General features: G+C 43.0%; 1 protein-coding gene across 4 annotated transcripts in view; it reads right to left on the bottom strand.

Moving 5' to 3' along the window:
* Positions 1 to 17,608, bottom strand: part of RYR3 (ryanodine receptor 3) — a 553,341-nt gene that overhangs the window by 146,358 nt on the left and 389,375 nt on the right. For all 4 annotated transcript variants that reach the window (XM_059913701.1, XM_059913702.1, XM_059913703.1 and 1 more), the window contains exons 39-40: positions 2,376 to 2,649; positions 229 to 343 (exon numbers count right to left, since the gene is read on the bottom strand). In XM_059913701.1, coding sequence (XP_059769684.1) covers positions 229 to 343; positions 2,376 to 2,649 — 389 coding nt within the window. The remainder of the gene's footprint in view (positions 1 to 228; positions 344 to 2,375; positions 2,650 to 17,608) is intronic.

Genomic DNA, 17,608 nt, shown 5'->3' with positions numbered 1-17,608 from the left:
CTGCAGAGGATGGGAAGGAGACTAAGCAACCCGGTGGAATGAGCGAGAAGAACTCCTACACTGGCTGGACCCCAACTCTTGGCTCCTTCCTGGCTGTGTGCTCATCCCCGCCCCCTCCTTGGGAAGAGTCACTAGGCAGTAGGCACCAGCCACGTGGCTGTGAAGAGGTCACCTCACGTGTCCCTGCCCAGGGGTCAAGTTCTGGTTAAATTCTCCTCCGAGCATTACCTGAGATTTCTCTGCACCCAGCACGTTCACCATCACCTCCATGACTGTCTCGTGCATGCCGAGGACTCGCATGAGGTTGGGGTGCTGGTAAAACACCTTGTTGTTCATTATGTCTCTAGGGTAATCGGAGAGAGAGGTCAGCCCTTGCTTATTTCAATGCTACGACAATTCAGGGGCGAGAACACACAAATGCACAAACATACTCGGGGTGAAGTCATGTACATGTGACGTGCTGGAAAGACGCTAAGAAGGCACTAGGTTGGTGAGAATATACATGGAGGGCCTTTCTTTAGCTGAAAGGAATATTTTGTGCTCCTTTATTTCTACTAAGTGCCCTCTTTCTTTGAAATATTTCCTTCTAATGACATTAAACAGTTGTCCCTTGATTTTTTTGCTTGTAATAGTTTTGAGACAGCTCAAATCACTGGATTTCTCTTCCTCTGTGTGCTAAGGGTCTTCTATTTTCTGTTCTCTTGTCCTTATATCTATGTCTCTGTGTACTTCAGATATCCAAATGGTAGGGCTGTACCCTTTCCTTAAGGCAATTGTGTGTTAGGTACCAGTGATATTTTTGGACAACAGTGCTAAAAAATCAATGAAATGATCAACAATGAAACATAAAAATAATTATATTTTTAAGTCATTCAACATAAATTCACATAATAAAGCTGCAGACAAATCAAAACACAGAAGCATCCTGTGACCCGGCTGTGGAATCCCTTGCAGGTGGTTACTCTCTGCCCATTCCCATTCCCCCAAGGGTTGCAGCTGTTGAGAGGAGACACACTCAGTTTTTAGCACAGCTGTGTCTACTGCAAGGCCTGGGGGAGAGGCTAATTCTGTGGCTTTTTTCTCTTTCCATAAAAGTCTCTTCATCTCTATTATAAGATTCCTCTTTGGAAATGAGTTTTAAAAATGCATGCATCTCCCCCTGACTCCCAGCAGGTATCCTCAGAGTCCCTGTTCTGGGCCCCAGTGATGCTCCTTTACTCTGCTGGCTCGAGGGTGGTAGGATGGAACATCCAGCAGCAGGAAGGCTGTAGCTCTAGTGCGTGATTTTAATCAAGTAAAACTGTGGGCTGGTCAGTGAGCCTTTTGGGGCTTCAGTTTTTCTCATCTGCAACAGGGAACTATGCTACCTAATTAAAGGAAATCTTTTTGATGTCTAAAATGTGATCTTTCTTGTGGTATATATATATACAATGGAACACTACTCAGCCATAAAAAAGAATGAAAATTTGCTATTTGCAGGAACATGGATGGACTTGGGGGGCATTCTGCTAAGTGAAATAAATCAGAGAAGGACAAATACTGTCTGATATCACTTATATGTAGAATCTAAAAAATATAACAAACTAGTGAATACAACAAAAAAGAAGCAGACCCACAGATATAGAGACCAAATTAGTTGTTACTAGTGGGGAGGTGGGGAGGGGAAACATAAGGGTGGGGCAGTGGGAGGTACAAACTGTTGGGTGTGAGACAGGCTCAAGGATGTATTGTACAACACGGGGAATTTAGCCAATATTTTGTAATAACTGTAAATGAAAAGTAACCTTTAAAAATTGTATAAAAATAAAAAAAATTTTTAAATGATGAAATTAAAAATAAACAAATAAATAAAATGCAATCTTTCTGGTGACATGGCTTCTAAGGAAGAGCCACGAGCTATTGTCATGGGGAAAGGTGTCTCAAAGAACTGAAGAAAATGACTCCACATTAGTCCTGAAAAAAGGGAGGAACTGGGCTGTAATTTTTCAGAGGGAAGTCTCAGAAGATCTCCAGTCAAAAAATCAAGTGCTCAAAACGTTTCTCTCTTGTTGGGTTGAACACACTGCCCCTTCCTCTGGATTTTTTTCATTGCCTCCCTGGGGCTACTTTTATCAGATTCAAACTAAATATCTGCTTTTCTCCAAGACTCCTCCCCACTGCTTCTGGCCATGTCCCTTCATCCCAAGTAGCCCTGGTCTCTCAGGTTATCGAAGGTGACTGATTTAATGAGCACATAATCCCATGAGGAGTGAAGTCAGGATGGGGGCACACGGAGGTTTTATGTGATTTGATTCCGGAACTGCCATGTAGCAAGCTGAACCGGTTTTCCCACCGGAAGCTTCTCTGAGAACTTGCCCTTGATGGGAATGACCTACCCCAGCCCGTTGATCATGAGCAACTCCTCCTCCTTGCCCATCCGGACACTGAGCAGGCAGCGAATCTGGCCCAGGGCAGCCAGCAGGCTGATGGTGTCGCTCACGGAGACCTGGCTGATGGTGTAGGTCTTCCGCAGCGCCTGCAGCAGCTCCCCGATGCTGTCGTACTGCCTCCGCAGGAGGCTGAACATCATCCGAACCAGCTCTGCATCCTGGATCTGGTCCTCCTGGGCCCAGCAGATCATGGTCTCTGAGATGAGCTCCTTCAGCGTCGCTAGAAGGACAAGAGGAAGGACCAGTACCGCGGCTGTCAAGGCTCAGGAGAGCTGTGTACTTCCGCCACGTCATTCAGTAATAATACACATCATCAGCTGGGCAGGGTGAAAAAATTCTTTCTTTAAGGGTGGGGTATGGCAGGTAGAGAAGTAGAACATATTACCAAAAGGCAGGACCGTGAGCCGTACTATAAGAAAAGAATATCTCCACTTTGAATTGAGAAACCTAAATATTCTATTTGGATTAAATGACATTAAATGACGTTTGAATGATGCTGGATGTAGAAGACAAAGTAAGATGCCTTCTTGCCTTCAGGGTGCTCACAAGCTGGTTCTTTACATTTTCATTTTGACTTAAAAGTTACGTTTTATCTTTATTTTATAATATAATGTAATACACACTAACATGGGGGTATGGATGCAAGCGCCATGGGATAGAGTGGGGAGTGAGTGATTCTGGATGCATGAAAACATTAAGAAGACATTGGTCACTGCCTCTTTAGAGTAAAGCACTATTAAGCGCTGGGATTTCTCTACCATGAATGCTATTCTCCAAGTGTTCTAAAGATACCACGTACCACGAACTGAGTAAGCCATGCCACTGATTCAAGAACTCTAAAATATATTTGAGATGACACAGACATAAACATACATTAGGGGATGGAGAGAAGTGGACCGAGAACACTCTATTAGGTCCAAAGACCTTGCAACACTGGACATCTGCCCATCACCCACTGAACTGGCTGTGTTGTCTTGGATCTTTGGCAGGAGTCAGCTGACGTTATGTCAAGGACTAATTTCACAAGCATCAAGAGGGAAACCAGTAGGACTTTGAATTCAAAATTTATCAGGGCTCTGGTTGCACAGAAACACCACTGGCTGCACAAGTAAAGGAAAGACGGCTGAAGTGGGGCTCAAACCAGACCTGGGACCTTCAGAGGTTGAACTGAATGGCCCCCGAGAAGTGCTGATGGGCACTGGTGTGGGAAGATGACCAAAAGAGAGAGGCAGATCTGTGCAGGAGGACATCTGTGCAGAGTGACAGGGGACCCTGCCAGAATGTCTGGGAAGCTACTGCTCACCCCTCTCCATGTCATACACATTTCCAGAAAATGCCATAACAGAAGTTAGAAATGCTGCTCTTAGAATTTCATCCAAGTCCGGCTCTGCCTGTCACGCTCCTGCAAGGTATGGATGGCACCAAGATCGTTAATTCAGACCCAGTGATAAAGGCAGAGTTCAGGGGATGATGAGGGTCACATAGTCTATCAGTGAAATGACTGGGAATCAACTCAGATGGGTGCTCTTGGGAGCCTGTGCCCCATCTCTAACAGTCTAGTTTTCTACTCCATACCACTAAATACGGCAGATATCTGCTCTACATACAGCAATGGCTCATCATAAGGGTATAAAAATAGAACTTCAGGGCTTCCCTGGTGGCGCAGTGGTTGAGAATCTGCCTGCCAATGCAGGGGACACGGGTTCGAGCCCTGATCTGGGAGGATCCCACATGCCGCGGAGCGACTAGGCCCGTGAGCCACAATTACTGAGCCTGCGCGACTGGAGCCTGTGCTCTGCAACAAGAGAGGCCGCGAGAGTGAGAGGCCCGCGCACCGCGATGAAGAGTGGCCCCCGCTTGCCACAACTAGAGAAAGCCCTCGCACAGAAACGAAGACCCAGCACAGCCATAAATAAATAAATAAAAGTTAAAAAAAAAAATAGAACTTCATTACCAAAGCTGCAGAAGAGATCTAGATGTAATGGATTAATTTAACTTACCGCTGTGTCTATCAACCCGGTGTGTGTTTTAGGTTCAGATAGGAGACATAAGCTGAAAAACTTAAAAAAGGATACCCAAGGCAGAGAGAAGCACAGTTAAAAGATGTTCCTAAGAGATCTCACTAGGCAGGGATTGCTGACTAATATCTGTTAGGTTAGATAATATCTGTACTCTCTGAGAGAGAAAAGTTGTTTATGGTCTAAGCCTGGGCTCCTCTCAGGAACTTGTTTCCTCAGTAGCCAAATGTAAAAGTTCCTGTTTCTCCTACCTAACAGTCACGCTAAGGAATAAAAGCAGGACAAAACCACAGACACTCTTGGACGCAACGTAATTTTATCTAGTCCCAGTCTTCTATGTACAGTTCCCTCTTAAGCCTGAATTTGGCCTGAAAGAATTACAGTTCTCAATACCTACAACCAAATTCTTTGCAGAGATAACACACATCACCACAGTCCCCGCCACACATGAAAAACAACCATCAGAGTCGTTAATCAGCTCAAGGACCATTCCAACAGGGAATTTTACAGAGTCATAATGAAACCAAGCAAATATTAGCTTTCCCTTAACCTGGCTTTCGGATTAATTCGGGATCTGGGAGAGCTCTTAGCCACCCACAGACTTATCAATCCAAATCAACATTTGTAGCCTAGAGAACAAAACATTGCCAGCAAAACATCTCATGAGAGGGCAAATGGGAAAGGAAACAGCTATTTTTTTCTTTTTTGGAAAGGGCAAGATTTTATTTTAGTATAGTTGATTTACAATGTTGTGTTAATTTCTGCTATACAGCAAAGTGATTCAGTTATACATATATATACATGTATACACACACACACACATATATATATGTATACACAGTCTTTTTTTAAAGTTTTATTTTCCATTCTGGTTTATCACAGGACACTGAGTACAGTTCCCTGTGCTCTACAGTAGGATCTTGCTGTTATCGATTCTCTATGTAATAGTTTGTATCTGCTAATCCCAAACCCCCAATCCATCACACCCTCCCCCCGCAATCCTCCTTGACAACCACAAGTCTGTTCTCTATGTCTGTGAGTCCGTTTCTGAGAAACAGCTCTTTAACCCGAAAGGGTGGAGCAGGAAATGCCCCACAGGTTCTTCGTCCAGGCCAGCCTTCAAGGTACGTATGAGACAACAGGATAAACAATTATCTGTGTGTGACCAAGCTAATGCTCAGCTAAAAAAATGTGGCCCCAAGATCCTGACAGAAAAAGCAACTCATCATTGTGTATTGATGGGCAGATGTAATTCAGCCAAAGGCATGACATTTAAGGCCATTCTTGTTGGACAGGGGTTCAAATGGTGAGACCAAGGTCCAGAAAGTGAGAGAAAGAATAACTATGAGAAGAAAGCAAATTGGGGGGAGGGAGGAAACATTCTTAAGAACCCTGAAAAGCACAGCATACTTTGTGGCCTGACGTATGCTAGAGACCTAGCACCCACCAAGCAAACGTAGACTGCATCATGAATTTCTAAAGGTCTAAACACTTCTGGGGCTGAGAAAATGGAGCATTATACCCCTGGCAGCAACGCTGTTGACAATTCCTCAGATTTTAATTAGCTCCCACGAGCCAGCATCAGAGCAGCGTAACCAGGGTAGAAAGGTTAAAAAGAATACATTTTCTTTTCTTTTCTTAAAATTTATTTATTTATTTATTTATTTTTGGCTTCTTTGGGTCTTTGTTGCTGCGCGTGGGCTTTCTCTGCTTGAGGTGAGCGGGGGCTGCTGTTCGTTGCTGTGCGCGGGCTTCTCATTGCGGTGGCTTCTCTTGTGGAGCACGGGCTCTAGGCACGCAGGCTTCAGTAGTTGTGGCTCGCGGGCTCAGTAGTTGTGGCTCACGGGCTCCAGAGCACAGGCTCAGTAGTTGTGGCTCACGGGCCTATTTGCTCCGCGGCATGTGGGATCTTCCCAGACCAGGGCTCGAACCCGTGTCCCCTGCATTGGCAGGCGGATTCTCAACCACTGCACCACCAGGGAAGCCCAAGAATACATTTTCTAGAATGTGGTAGGCTCTCTATATATCTGTACATCTGGGGATTAAAATAATTAATGCACACAACCATGTCTGGCATATACCGTGGGCTTAATAAAGGGTAACTATTATGCTATCTATCTATGCCAGAAGCTATAAAAATGTGGTCCACAGACCCCTTGGGTCTCCAAGACCCTTCAGGAAGTTTGCAAGGCCTACTGTATTTTCATAATAATTCTAAGATGTCGTTTGTCTTTTTAATTGTGCGGACAGCAACACTGATGGTGCAAAAGCAACAGCGAGTAAAACTGCTGGGGACCTAGCACAAATCACGGCAGCAGCACCAAACTCTATGCTTTACTGCCACATCCCTAGAACAACGCCCAGTGTCACATAAGAACGTTCTGAGTGAAATATAAAGATTGTTAATTTTATTAACAATAAACTCTTGAGTATACATCCTTTTAATATCCCGTCTGACAAAATGGGAAGCATGTCTAAAGCACTTCTGTTGTACAAAGGTCAGCGGTTTTCCTGAGGAAAAACACCTGTGCAATTGTCGTGATTGTTATGAGCTAAACTAGGTGCTTATTTCATGGAATGACATCTTAATTAAAAGAATGACAAACTATGGTTAGTCACACTTGACTAACAGAGAGATATTTTCTTAAAAATGAAAGAAGCCTGTCACTTGAAGGAAAACAACTGATAGTACCTATTGCCAAGTTTATCATTCGAGCTTTCAAATGAAAACTAGAATTCTGCAAAATGTTTATCTGCCACTGTGAATTTGACAGCTTCTCAGCACTTAAAGACTTTTCTGATTAAGCTGTTGATATTAATGAATGATTTTAAAATAGTTTATAATAAAATGTGTCAACATTTGAAAGCTCTGCATAACTCAGTGAACCAATAATTTCCCAAAGATCAATGCATGATGTTACAAAAGCATCATGGGTAAAAGAATCCATTTAATATGTAAGATAGACCAATGGATTGTTATGTAACCAAATACAAAAATTTCTTTACTATGATTTCAGATCCCACATAGCAAATTAACTTCTGAGGAACTATTACTTGCTGAGTTTTGACGTAGTATCAGAGAAGAATATCCACAATTAACTGAAAAGGCTACTAAAAATACTCCTTCCCTTTCCAACTATATGTCTGTTTGAGGCCAATTCTTTAACCAGATACAAGAATTCAAAAAAAAAAACACCAAACAACAGAATCTAGCTATCTTCTAAGTGAGACACAGATTTATAAAAATACAAAACAACGTCACTCATCATTTTTTTAATTTTTAAAAATTCAGTTGTTTTTCATAGAAGTATGTTATTTATGTAACATGTAATGGGTTTACTATTATTATTTAATTTATTTATTGAAGTATCGTTGATTTATAATATATTAGTTTCAGGTGTACAACACAGTGATTCAGTATTTTTATAGATTATACTCCATTTAAAGTTATTATAAGATATTGGCTATATTCCCTGTGCTGTACAATATATCCTTGCAGCTTACGTATTTTATACATAGTAGTTTGTACCTCTTAATCCCCTACCCTATCTTGCCCCTCCTCTCTTCCCTCTCCCCACTGGTAACCACTAGTTTGTTCTCTATATCTGTGAGTTTGTTTCTGTTTTGCTGTATTCATTTGTTTGTTTTATTTTTTAGATTCCACATATAAGTGATAATACAATGTATTTGTCTTTCTCTGACTTATTTCACTAAGCATAATTGGGTTTATTATTTTTAAAGGAATTAACAAATAACCATTTTCTCATAAAATTGATAATAAATGAGAATTTAAAACAATTCTAATTCTAATTCAGTTTTAAATGTGTTAATGTGATAGATATAATCCTCATAAACTAAAGCATTTTGGGATCCTTGGTAATTTTTAAGAGCATAAAGGGGTCTCAAGACCAAAATTTAGAGAATCAGTGGTCTCTATAAAAGGCCTATGTTAGGTGATGGCTGTGATTGGAAAGCAAAGCTTTCCCTCCAGCTAAGATGAACCCTGTTCCATTAGGCTATGTGATTCTAATCAAGTGGCTGAGACCTGAACCTTGAAAAGTGCAGCTTAGGAAGCTTTCTCTGTTTGTTTCTGGATAGGAGGTAGATTAAATGAGAATATAAAAAGAGTAAGACACCTCACATTGAGAATTAAAGTGAAGATTAAAGAATCATTATCTCGAAAATTGAAGCCCGGCAGTCGGCAAGGGGCCCAGCCGTTACTCATTCATCACCAAAGGGCTTCCCGCCAGCTTGAAGGGCCCTAAATGCTTCCCTCTTCCATTTGGGTTGAAGATCAGTCACCTTGGGAGCAAGGAGGGGGCCGGGTATCTTTGATACGGAGGTTGCTGGGCCTTCTGCAGCCTGCTCTGTGGCCAGTACAACGGGGTGCACAGAGAAAAGGTGGGCTGCAGGCTGCAGGGGGCGGCATTAATCCTCTGCCCCCGACATCAGCTTACCTTTCAGCAAAGACTTCACTCTCATTAACGCTGGAAACCGGGGCTGTCAATTCCAGAAGGCTTTGCTCTGGAGGCCATGTATATCTAGGCCTCAGGACAGACGTCACTCACCTGTTTCTGCCTCTCCTCATCTTAGTAGCTGAATTACGTCCAGTTGTGTCCCTCCTAAATTAGCTTATTAATAGAACGATAATTTCTGTTACGTGCCCAATTTTGAGTAAAGAACTCTATATGAAATTATTTCAAGACACAGTAATTACCCACAGCAGCCTAGCTGGGAAAACTAAATACATACATGTGAAGAAGAAATAAAGTGTAAAATAATGGGTGAAACTGTGTTGCCTAAGACATTTAGAAATAAGACAACTTATAAGAAGGTACAACTTCCATTGTAATACATGTACCCAAAAGAAATCAGAGAAGAGAAATGATCAGATCTTCCCTTCTTACTTTTTTCCCTAACGAGTCCTTTATCTAAAGTTCTTTATGTTTCTAGAATAGGTCCACATTACATGGAGACTAAAGAAGAAGGGAGGAAAAAGTTCTATCATGAAGTTAAGAGGGTCCCTCCAAGGGGGATACAAAACGATCTGAGAGAAAAGACATTCCAATGGTTTGGAATGCCATTTCCCTTCAAAATATGATTCACACAAGTAGTTCACGTAGTACTTTTTTTTTTTTTTCTGGTATCAATGGGAGAGTGCTGACAATTTTGGAAGGATTTTCAACAAAGCAAACGGAGGCGATTCTTGAGATATATCTGAATCTCTTTCTTAAGCAGAGACAGATACAACTAAATATTGATTTCATTTCTGCTGTTTTTCTAAATTCATCTTTGGAAATGCTGCCCGTTAATGACTAAAGACACTCTGGTGTTCATAAGAAACACATCTCCAAGTCTGTGAGTCTGTTTCTGTACTTAGAGAACCAATTTATGGTTATAGGAACAGGGGGGTGGGGGAGGGATAGATTGGGAGTTTGAGATTGACACGTACACATTGCTATATTTAAAATATATAACCAACAAGGTCCTACTGTATAGCATGGGGAACTCTACTCAATATTCTGTAATAACCTATATGGGAAAAGAATCTGAAAAAGAATAGATACTTGTATATGTATAACTGAACCACTTTGTTGTACACCTGAAACTAACACAACATTGTTAATCAATGGGAAAAAAAATTGCTAAAACTACAAAAAAAGAAAAGAAAAGAAATACGTCTCCTGAAGGGGGCGAGGCTCTGGGAATAAGGTAAAGGTGAGGTGGAGAGGTCCATCTACTGTTTGCCATCATGTTCTGGCCCCTGTTACTTTCTCATACATGTGCACACACGCTTAATTGCTCCACTCAGAACCTCCACCCCATGTGATAAAATTGCTTCCCCAGTCTTGGTTGCAATGCTAGGATTTTTATCCACCGATTTACCTGTTCCAAGAAGGCCTTGTCAAGTGAACTGGATAGTTCAGCTCATGGGATTTTAAAAAAGCTAGCGTGCTCTTTTCAAAAACAAAAAAGAAAGAAAGATATGTAACCAAGCCCTTGTTTTTCTGTTGAGAGATAAAACATCCTATGAAACAGAACGCCTTTGGGAAGCTAGACGTGTACGTGTGGATTCCTTGATGACTATAAGTGGCTTCACTTATGAAATTATTAACATTCTGACTCACACCTTACTTTTGTAATTAGTCTAATTAGGGATAGTCAAATCTAGGCAATTATATCAAGTATATGATCTAGAAACCGCATTTTAAATGATTGCTCAGGCTAACTCAGAGTGGAAATATTTCTAAGGCACTGTATTGTTTAGGGAGACTTGATGACTGGAAGGTAGTCTAAAAGAAAAATAGCTACTTCACTACTTAATTTCTCGACTAGTCAGACATTCCACATAAGAAGAAAGGATTAGAGTGTCTTCAAATTAGAGCTAGCCTTAGTACACCGGTTTGGGAGCCCAGGTAGTATTTGTTGGTAAGTTGTTTATTTCCTTCCTCTTGTCACTTTGTAACCTCCTATTGGACCTCAGAACCTCAAGCCCACCATTCTGTGAACCTAGCAAGCAAATTCTCTAGGGAGTCACCCATCATACTTGGTATAACGCTTTTCTAAATGGTCAAATTACCAGCTTTGCCATGCCAACTACAATAAGAGAAAGGCCATTTATTCTCACGGTGCAGGTTTAAATTTTTAGGCTTCAGAGGTCTGAAAAGAATCTTTTCATCGCTAAATTTAGACTACAGTCCAAGTGGCCATCAAACAATGAAGTGCATGCTTATTATCAGAGAGCAGATGTTGGCCACTGGCAAAGCAAATCCCTGCAGCTTACAGAGTCCAAACCTATGCTGGTGTTACATTTCTTCGAGTGTGCTCTTAAATCTGGGTCAGTTTGGAAGAAAAAGTGTTCCCGATTACATTGTGGAGAGGGAGCAAACAAAATTGCACTGCACTTAGTTTAAACTTAGAAAGCAATTTATAATGCTCACGCTTACAATGGGAAAAGAAAAATAGTTACGTGTCTCTAAATTACGTACACTTATTTTTAAATTCTAGGTGATTAAAAAGTCAGCTTGTGGTATGCTGCAAGTGCTCTGGAGGCGTAACAGTTGGTAGATCAATTCCGAGTAGAAAGAACAAGTGTATTTTGACCTCTGCTTTCTTCCTCCTTGGGGTAGGCTGAATAATGCCCCTCTACACCCCCGCCAAGATGTTCAGCTCCAAATTCTCAGAACCTGTGAATATGTTACCTTACATGGCAAAGATACTTTGCATATGCGTTTAAGTTAAGGATCTTGAGATGGGAAGATTATCCCGGGTTATCTGGGTGGGCTCAATGTAATCACAAGGGTCCTTTTACGAGGGAGGCAGGAGGGTTACAGTCAGAGAAGGACTTGTGATGACAGAAGCAGAGGTTGGACCGGTACCTCTGCTGGAGGGGCCGCCAGTCAAAAAATGCAGGAGGCCTTTTGAAGTTGGGAAAGGCAAGAAGCAGATTCTCTCCAGAAAGACTGCAATGCTACTAACCCATTTTAGACTTGTGACCTCCAGAGCTGGGTGATAACAAATTTGTGTTGTTTTAAGCCACCAAGTTTGTGGTAATTTGTTACACCAGCAGTAGGAAACTAATATAGTTCCATGGATAGGAAGTCCTGGGTTGAGGATATTTGACTGTTTTCCTGAAGCTCCAAATCAGACTGGAGCATCTCAGTGAGCAAGTACTACAGACACTGGGACCTGAGACAGAGCCGGTTTTCTAAATTTTTTATGAGGCAACTGGAGTAAGTAAATGACAGGGTTGCTGACAAAAGCAAAGTCTCTCTGGATCTGGCCCAGAGCTTGTGTCAAACGAGAACAACATCAAACGCGGAAAGTACCTACCGTAGAACCGCTATGGCCCATTAGATAATGTGCACACATCACAGACAGCACATTCTCTAGTTCCCGTAACACAGCTTTTTGGCCTCTACTCCCCCTCTGAACATCAAGGGTAGAACTGTCTGCATCTCAACACTACCCGCTGAGTATATGAAAGATGCTGAAGGTGATGACCATCGTGGCATAATGAATATTCCTGACACTGAGCCAGCATCCATTTGACCATCCTTCCTTCCTAACAGAACTCTGCTTTTGTACCGATATCTGCCTCTCTGCCTTATGGCCCATGTTCCTCTGTGAAAGGGCCCAACACCACTACAAAGGTGGCTCTGTTGACTAAGTCACCCGCACATGTTATTTTCTAGTTCACACTCATCAGTTCATAAGTTGACCCATGATCGAGTTCTCCAATCAAAGGTGATCTCAGGATCCTTGCCCCGAATATCAGGGCAGAAGAAACTTTCTTGCTTTTCCCTGGGACACTGTAATGCATGGATGTAAGGCCCAGAACTACAGCCACCGTGTTGGCTGGGGACGTGAGCAGAGCCAAGGGATTAACTCAACCAGGGTCTGGCTCCATCTCTAAACCTCCAGATACGCCCGTCAAAAAAGTCCCTTGTCAGCTACTCTACCTGAATTGGGTTTTCTGTTCTTTTTTGATGAAAGCATCTGAAATGATAATTTTGGAGGTGAAGTTCTTACGTATGACCTGTGCTTTGTATATTCACTTCAGAAGCTGATGGGGATACCAACTTCTAAGTATCAGAACATTAAACCGAGCACTGCTTTAGTGAATTCTTATATTCCCTTCCCTTACCCCGTGAAGTGGGAATTATTATTCTCTTTTTTACAGAGAAGAAAACTGAAACATACAGAAGTTACAGAAATTTGCCTAACGTCACAAGTAGTAAATGAGCGAGCAGGGATTCAAACCTTGCCTGCTAGAATCTAAACCCATCTACTTTACCATCTTAGTGCTGCTTACTCTCAATAGCTTCATAAAATTCAGAAAATACTAATAGTAAAACCTGAGACTGAGGAAGTAAAATCTTAAAATGCCAGCAGTTACTGACCATGGTGAGGAAGTGGTCATTATCGAAGCATCACTGCACACCGCTAATCACTTACATTGAGGAGATGAGCTGTGGAAACTTGATGGTCTTTCTGATGACTGTCCTGACTGCTGGAGGAGAAAGAGCCCTCCCTATGTCAGGGGTCAGATGGCACAATAACACTCTCTAGATTTAGCTGGGAAGACTTACTGGGGAAAGTCTCATGCCCTCTGTGCTCTGACCTCCAGAGCTTCCTCCGGGCTTACAAAGTATCCAAATACCTAGACTTCGGAGCAGAGACGGTCAGGGAGAAAGTTAAATCCATCCACTCCAAGGAGATTTGGAAAATTCATCATGCTAATTTCTCTGAACTTGCCTGGTGCCTCTCTGGCCCCGGCTGTGCACTTGGTGCCACTTTTGCCTCATTTCAGTAGAACAATGATTCTATTGAGATCACTGAGAACAAGGTTACAAGGCCCTGAAAACCTGAAAGGCAAAGCCTGCAAAGACAACTGGACATTGTTGTTCTAAGAAAGAACCGCTCTGTTTACGATGGGGCCCAATGAACAGGCACTGGCTGTCAGACCCCCAGAGGCACGTGATGCGCAAGCGCCCCACCGCCCGGCTCTGCAGCAAGCAGCTGAACATCCAAGAAAGCACCCAGCTCTCGCTCATCTCAGCTCTCCATTTAATTTTGGGACATGTCTACTCGTTTCCTTCTCTACGGGCTTCCTTGGCTGAGGAATAAGGATAAAAGTTCAGGCTGCTTGCTAGAACATTCTACTTCTCACAACAGTAGTAGCCAATATTTACTAAGAGCTTCCTGTGTGTCAGACTCTGTGCTAAATGCTGTATCTGAATGATCACTTAACCCTCACGACCACCATGTAAGAATAGAAAAGACAGATGCGGCAGGAACTGAGTTTCTCCAACACGGATGGCCGCTGTTAGACTAATCCTCACTTTATTTTTTATGTCGGCAAGGAAGCACTTCAATATAATAAACAAACCAAGGATCTTGTAAATAGGGGGTCTGCTGAGGCAGTGGGGGAGTGAGTGCTGTACAGGAGACGGAGCCTCTCACCTCTCTGCACAACTGGACCCTACAAACCTCCCAGTCTCCCTGGCCTGGATGTCCTGGACCTTGGCTCTCAGGGCACGCCACGTGGGGACAGTCTCGTGGCGGTTGGCTACTTCTGCTAAAGCTATTTCCCTCCCTCAGTGGTCTTCTACCTTGGCCAGAGCATCCCCACTTGTGAAGCAGACTGCTTCACCCCCAGGACCGTTTCCCCAGCTGGCTGGCCACCCCCTGCCGTTAGAGGCGGCCCCGCAAAGCACCAGTGGGACTCACGGCGCCGGTCCTGCCAGCCCATCTCCGCAGCCTCCTGGGGTCTCATCCATCATATGGAGATAATTAGCCTGTTGTTTCTAAAATAGTCAACCAGCCTCATAATCATTCTCTCAGAAACACTCAGGCGATTAAATGACCGATGATGACAACAGGGTAAAGAGCACAGAGAGAACAGATGATGTTGGCTGATGTGTTAGGGGGGGAAATCTCTGAAATGAAGACGAAGCCCAGATGGGACAGCAAAGGACTCAGGGACCTGAGGTCTCTGTCTTTACTCTGTTGGGAAAGCAATCAAGTTGCTTTTTAGTTTCTATGTCTTATTCACTGTGGAGAATACACTGACGGTGAGGCAAACTCCCAGCCGTGCGTCCCTGAGGTCTGTGCTTGCCTGTCCCCCCTTCACTCCCTCCCGCCCCTGCCCAGCATTCCTGCCCAGTTCTGAAAGAGCAGGGTCCCTGCCCTGGATAGGCAGCTTGATTCCCATCTTGGCCTCTTTTTCACATGTCGCAAGAACTTTGTCCAAATTATCTTGCTTCTCTCAGGCTTAGCTGCCTAGTGTACAAAAATGGGAATCTGGCTGCCACTCTATCTGGCTGTTTGCTGTGGGATAAACTCAGGTGAGGTAAAACTCAGGTTCTAGCACAGAACCTGGCACAAAGCTGGTGCTCAATCGATGGTAGTTTTTCCCTCTCCTGACAGACTCTCCTCTCCATCACAAGAATGCAAGCTACTCCGAGGGTGGGCCTCACATCGACTGATCAAACAGATGCAGAACACCTGTTATGCATGGATTTCTGTGGCGCTCCGGACTGGGAGCCAGTGCATGATCACAGTGAGTTCTGACCCTGCTCTGCCATCTATCGGTGGGCGAGTCACCGAATGCCTCGGATTCTCCACTTCCTCATCTCTAAGCTAGGACTCACATGCCTGTTTCATCTGCCATGCAGGGCTAGCCAGTAGATTGAGACCAGGTGTGGAAAATCTTCTTGTGTCTCCTATGGAGCTAAATAAAAGTTAAGCTCTGCCTCCCCCCACCCCCATGTCTGTTAACACAGTCACCCATCCTGTCCCATCAGCAATGCAAAGACCATCTGTAACCCCTTCCTCTTCCTCATATTTCCAACTGGTTGCCAAGATGTGCCAACCCTACTTTTAGAATGTGTCTGACCCCTTGAGCTCACTTCTTGCTGTTAACACCTGTATTAATTTTTTTTTTTCCTGCTGTGACAAATCAGCACAAACTTGGTGTCAAAACAATACCAATTTACTATCTTACAGTTTTAGAGATGAGAAGTCTGACCCAGATACGGGTAAACCCAGACTGGGCTAAAATCATGGCACAGCAGGGTGCATTTCTTTCTGAAGGCCCTAAGGGAGAATCCATTTCCTTGCTTTTTCTAGCTTCTAGAGGCTTCTGGCATTCCTTGGCTCATGGTCTCTTCCACCAGGAGACTTGAGCCAGGCCCTTCTCATGTCCCCAACCCTCTAACTCTCGTCTGCCACCTTCTTTCACTTTTAAGGACCCTTGTGATTACTTTGGGTCCACTCCAGAAATCCAGGAGATTTCCCTACTTTAAGGCCAGCTGATAAGCAGCCTTAATTCCTTTTGCAATTAAATTTCCCTTTGTCATTTAACATATATATAGGTTCCAGGGATATGGACATCTGTGGGATCACTATCTTGCCAACCACACCACCCTTATGTAAGTCCTCAGAACTTCTCATCTAGGGCACTGCAGTGATGTTCCAATGGGCCCCCATACCTCCAATGTATCCCTGCTGCAGTCCTTTGGATGGTTATCTTGCTAAAATAGATTGACCGGTGCTAAATACAGTGTCTGAGATATGGCAGGTGATCAACAAACATTTTAATAGCCAAAAAATGTTTGAAGTTAGTGCTCACTCTGTGCCAGGCACACTTTAAAGCACTTTGCATATATTAACTAATTTAACCATCGCATCAACCAAACGAGGGAAGCATTAACGCTATGTCCATCGTAACGATGAGGAAACTGAGGCACAGAGACATGGTCACATGTTCACTCTCACAGTGAGAGTGGCAGAGCAAGAATTTAAGACAAGGCAGCCTAACTCCAGAGTCCTGTGCTCATACTACCTCACTATTTTTTAAAAATTTTATTTTTATATATATATATATATATATATATGTGTGTGTGTGTGTGTGTGTGTGTGTGTATATATACGTGTATATATATGTGTATATATATATATACACGTATATATATATATATACACACGTATATATATATATATACGTGTATATATATATGCCGCGCTGCACAGCTTGCGGCATCTTAGTTTCCCAACCAGGGATCGAACCCAGGCCCCCGGCAGTGGAAGCGTGGAGTCCTAACCACTGGACCGCCAGGGAAGTCCCTACCTCACTATTACTGAATGAAAGAATAATTTAGTCCTCAAGAACCTTTCATAGTCATTGCTATAATGTTATTACATAAATAATATGGATGGGAATTGGACTCAGGTGGACAAAGGTTTGAATTTTTATGCCACCCCTGTGTGACTTTGGAAAGTTATTTAATCTGTCTTTACTTCAGTTTCTTCAACTGTAAAATAGGAATAATACTGTCAACTGCATATTTTCGTTGTGAGAATTAAATGAGGTAATACTTACAGAAGTGCTTAAGACAATGCTCAGGACACAGTGGGTACCATGTAAATGTCAACGCCTCCCCCCGGCAGCTGTAAGGCCAAGTAGTATAAAATACACAGGAACAGTAACATGTCACACTCCAAGACTGAATACAGTTTAACCGCTGGATTTCTCAAGACACTCTGCTCTAACACCACCCTACCTTTCCACTCTTCCTTATTCTACTCCTCTTATAATTCAGCCAATCTCAACTCATTGCCACTCTTGGAATATGAAATTTTTTTTGCCTCTGGGCT

The sequence above is a fragment of the Balaenoptera ricei genome, chromosome 2, assembly GCF_028023285.1.
Source record: "Balaenoptera ricei isolate mBalRic1 chromosome 2, mBalRic1.hap2, whole genome shotgun sequence".
Lineage (NCBI taxonomy): Eukaryota > Metazoa > Chordata > Mammalia > Artiodactyla > Balaenopteridae > Balaenoptera > Balaenoptera ricei.
Note: the sequence above shows the minus strand (reverse complement) of the source record. Positions and strands in the feature narration are given on the sequence as shown.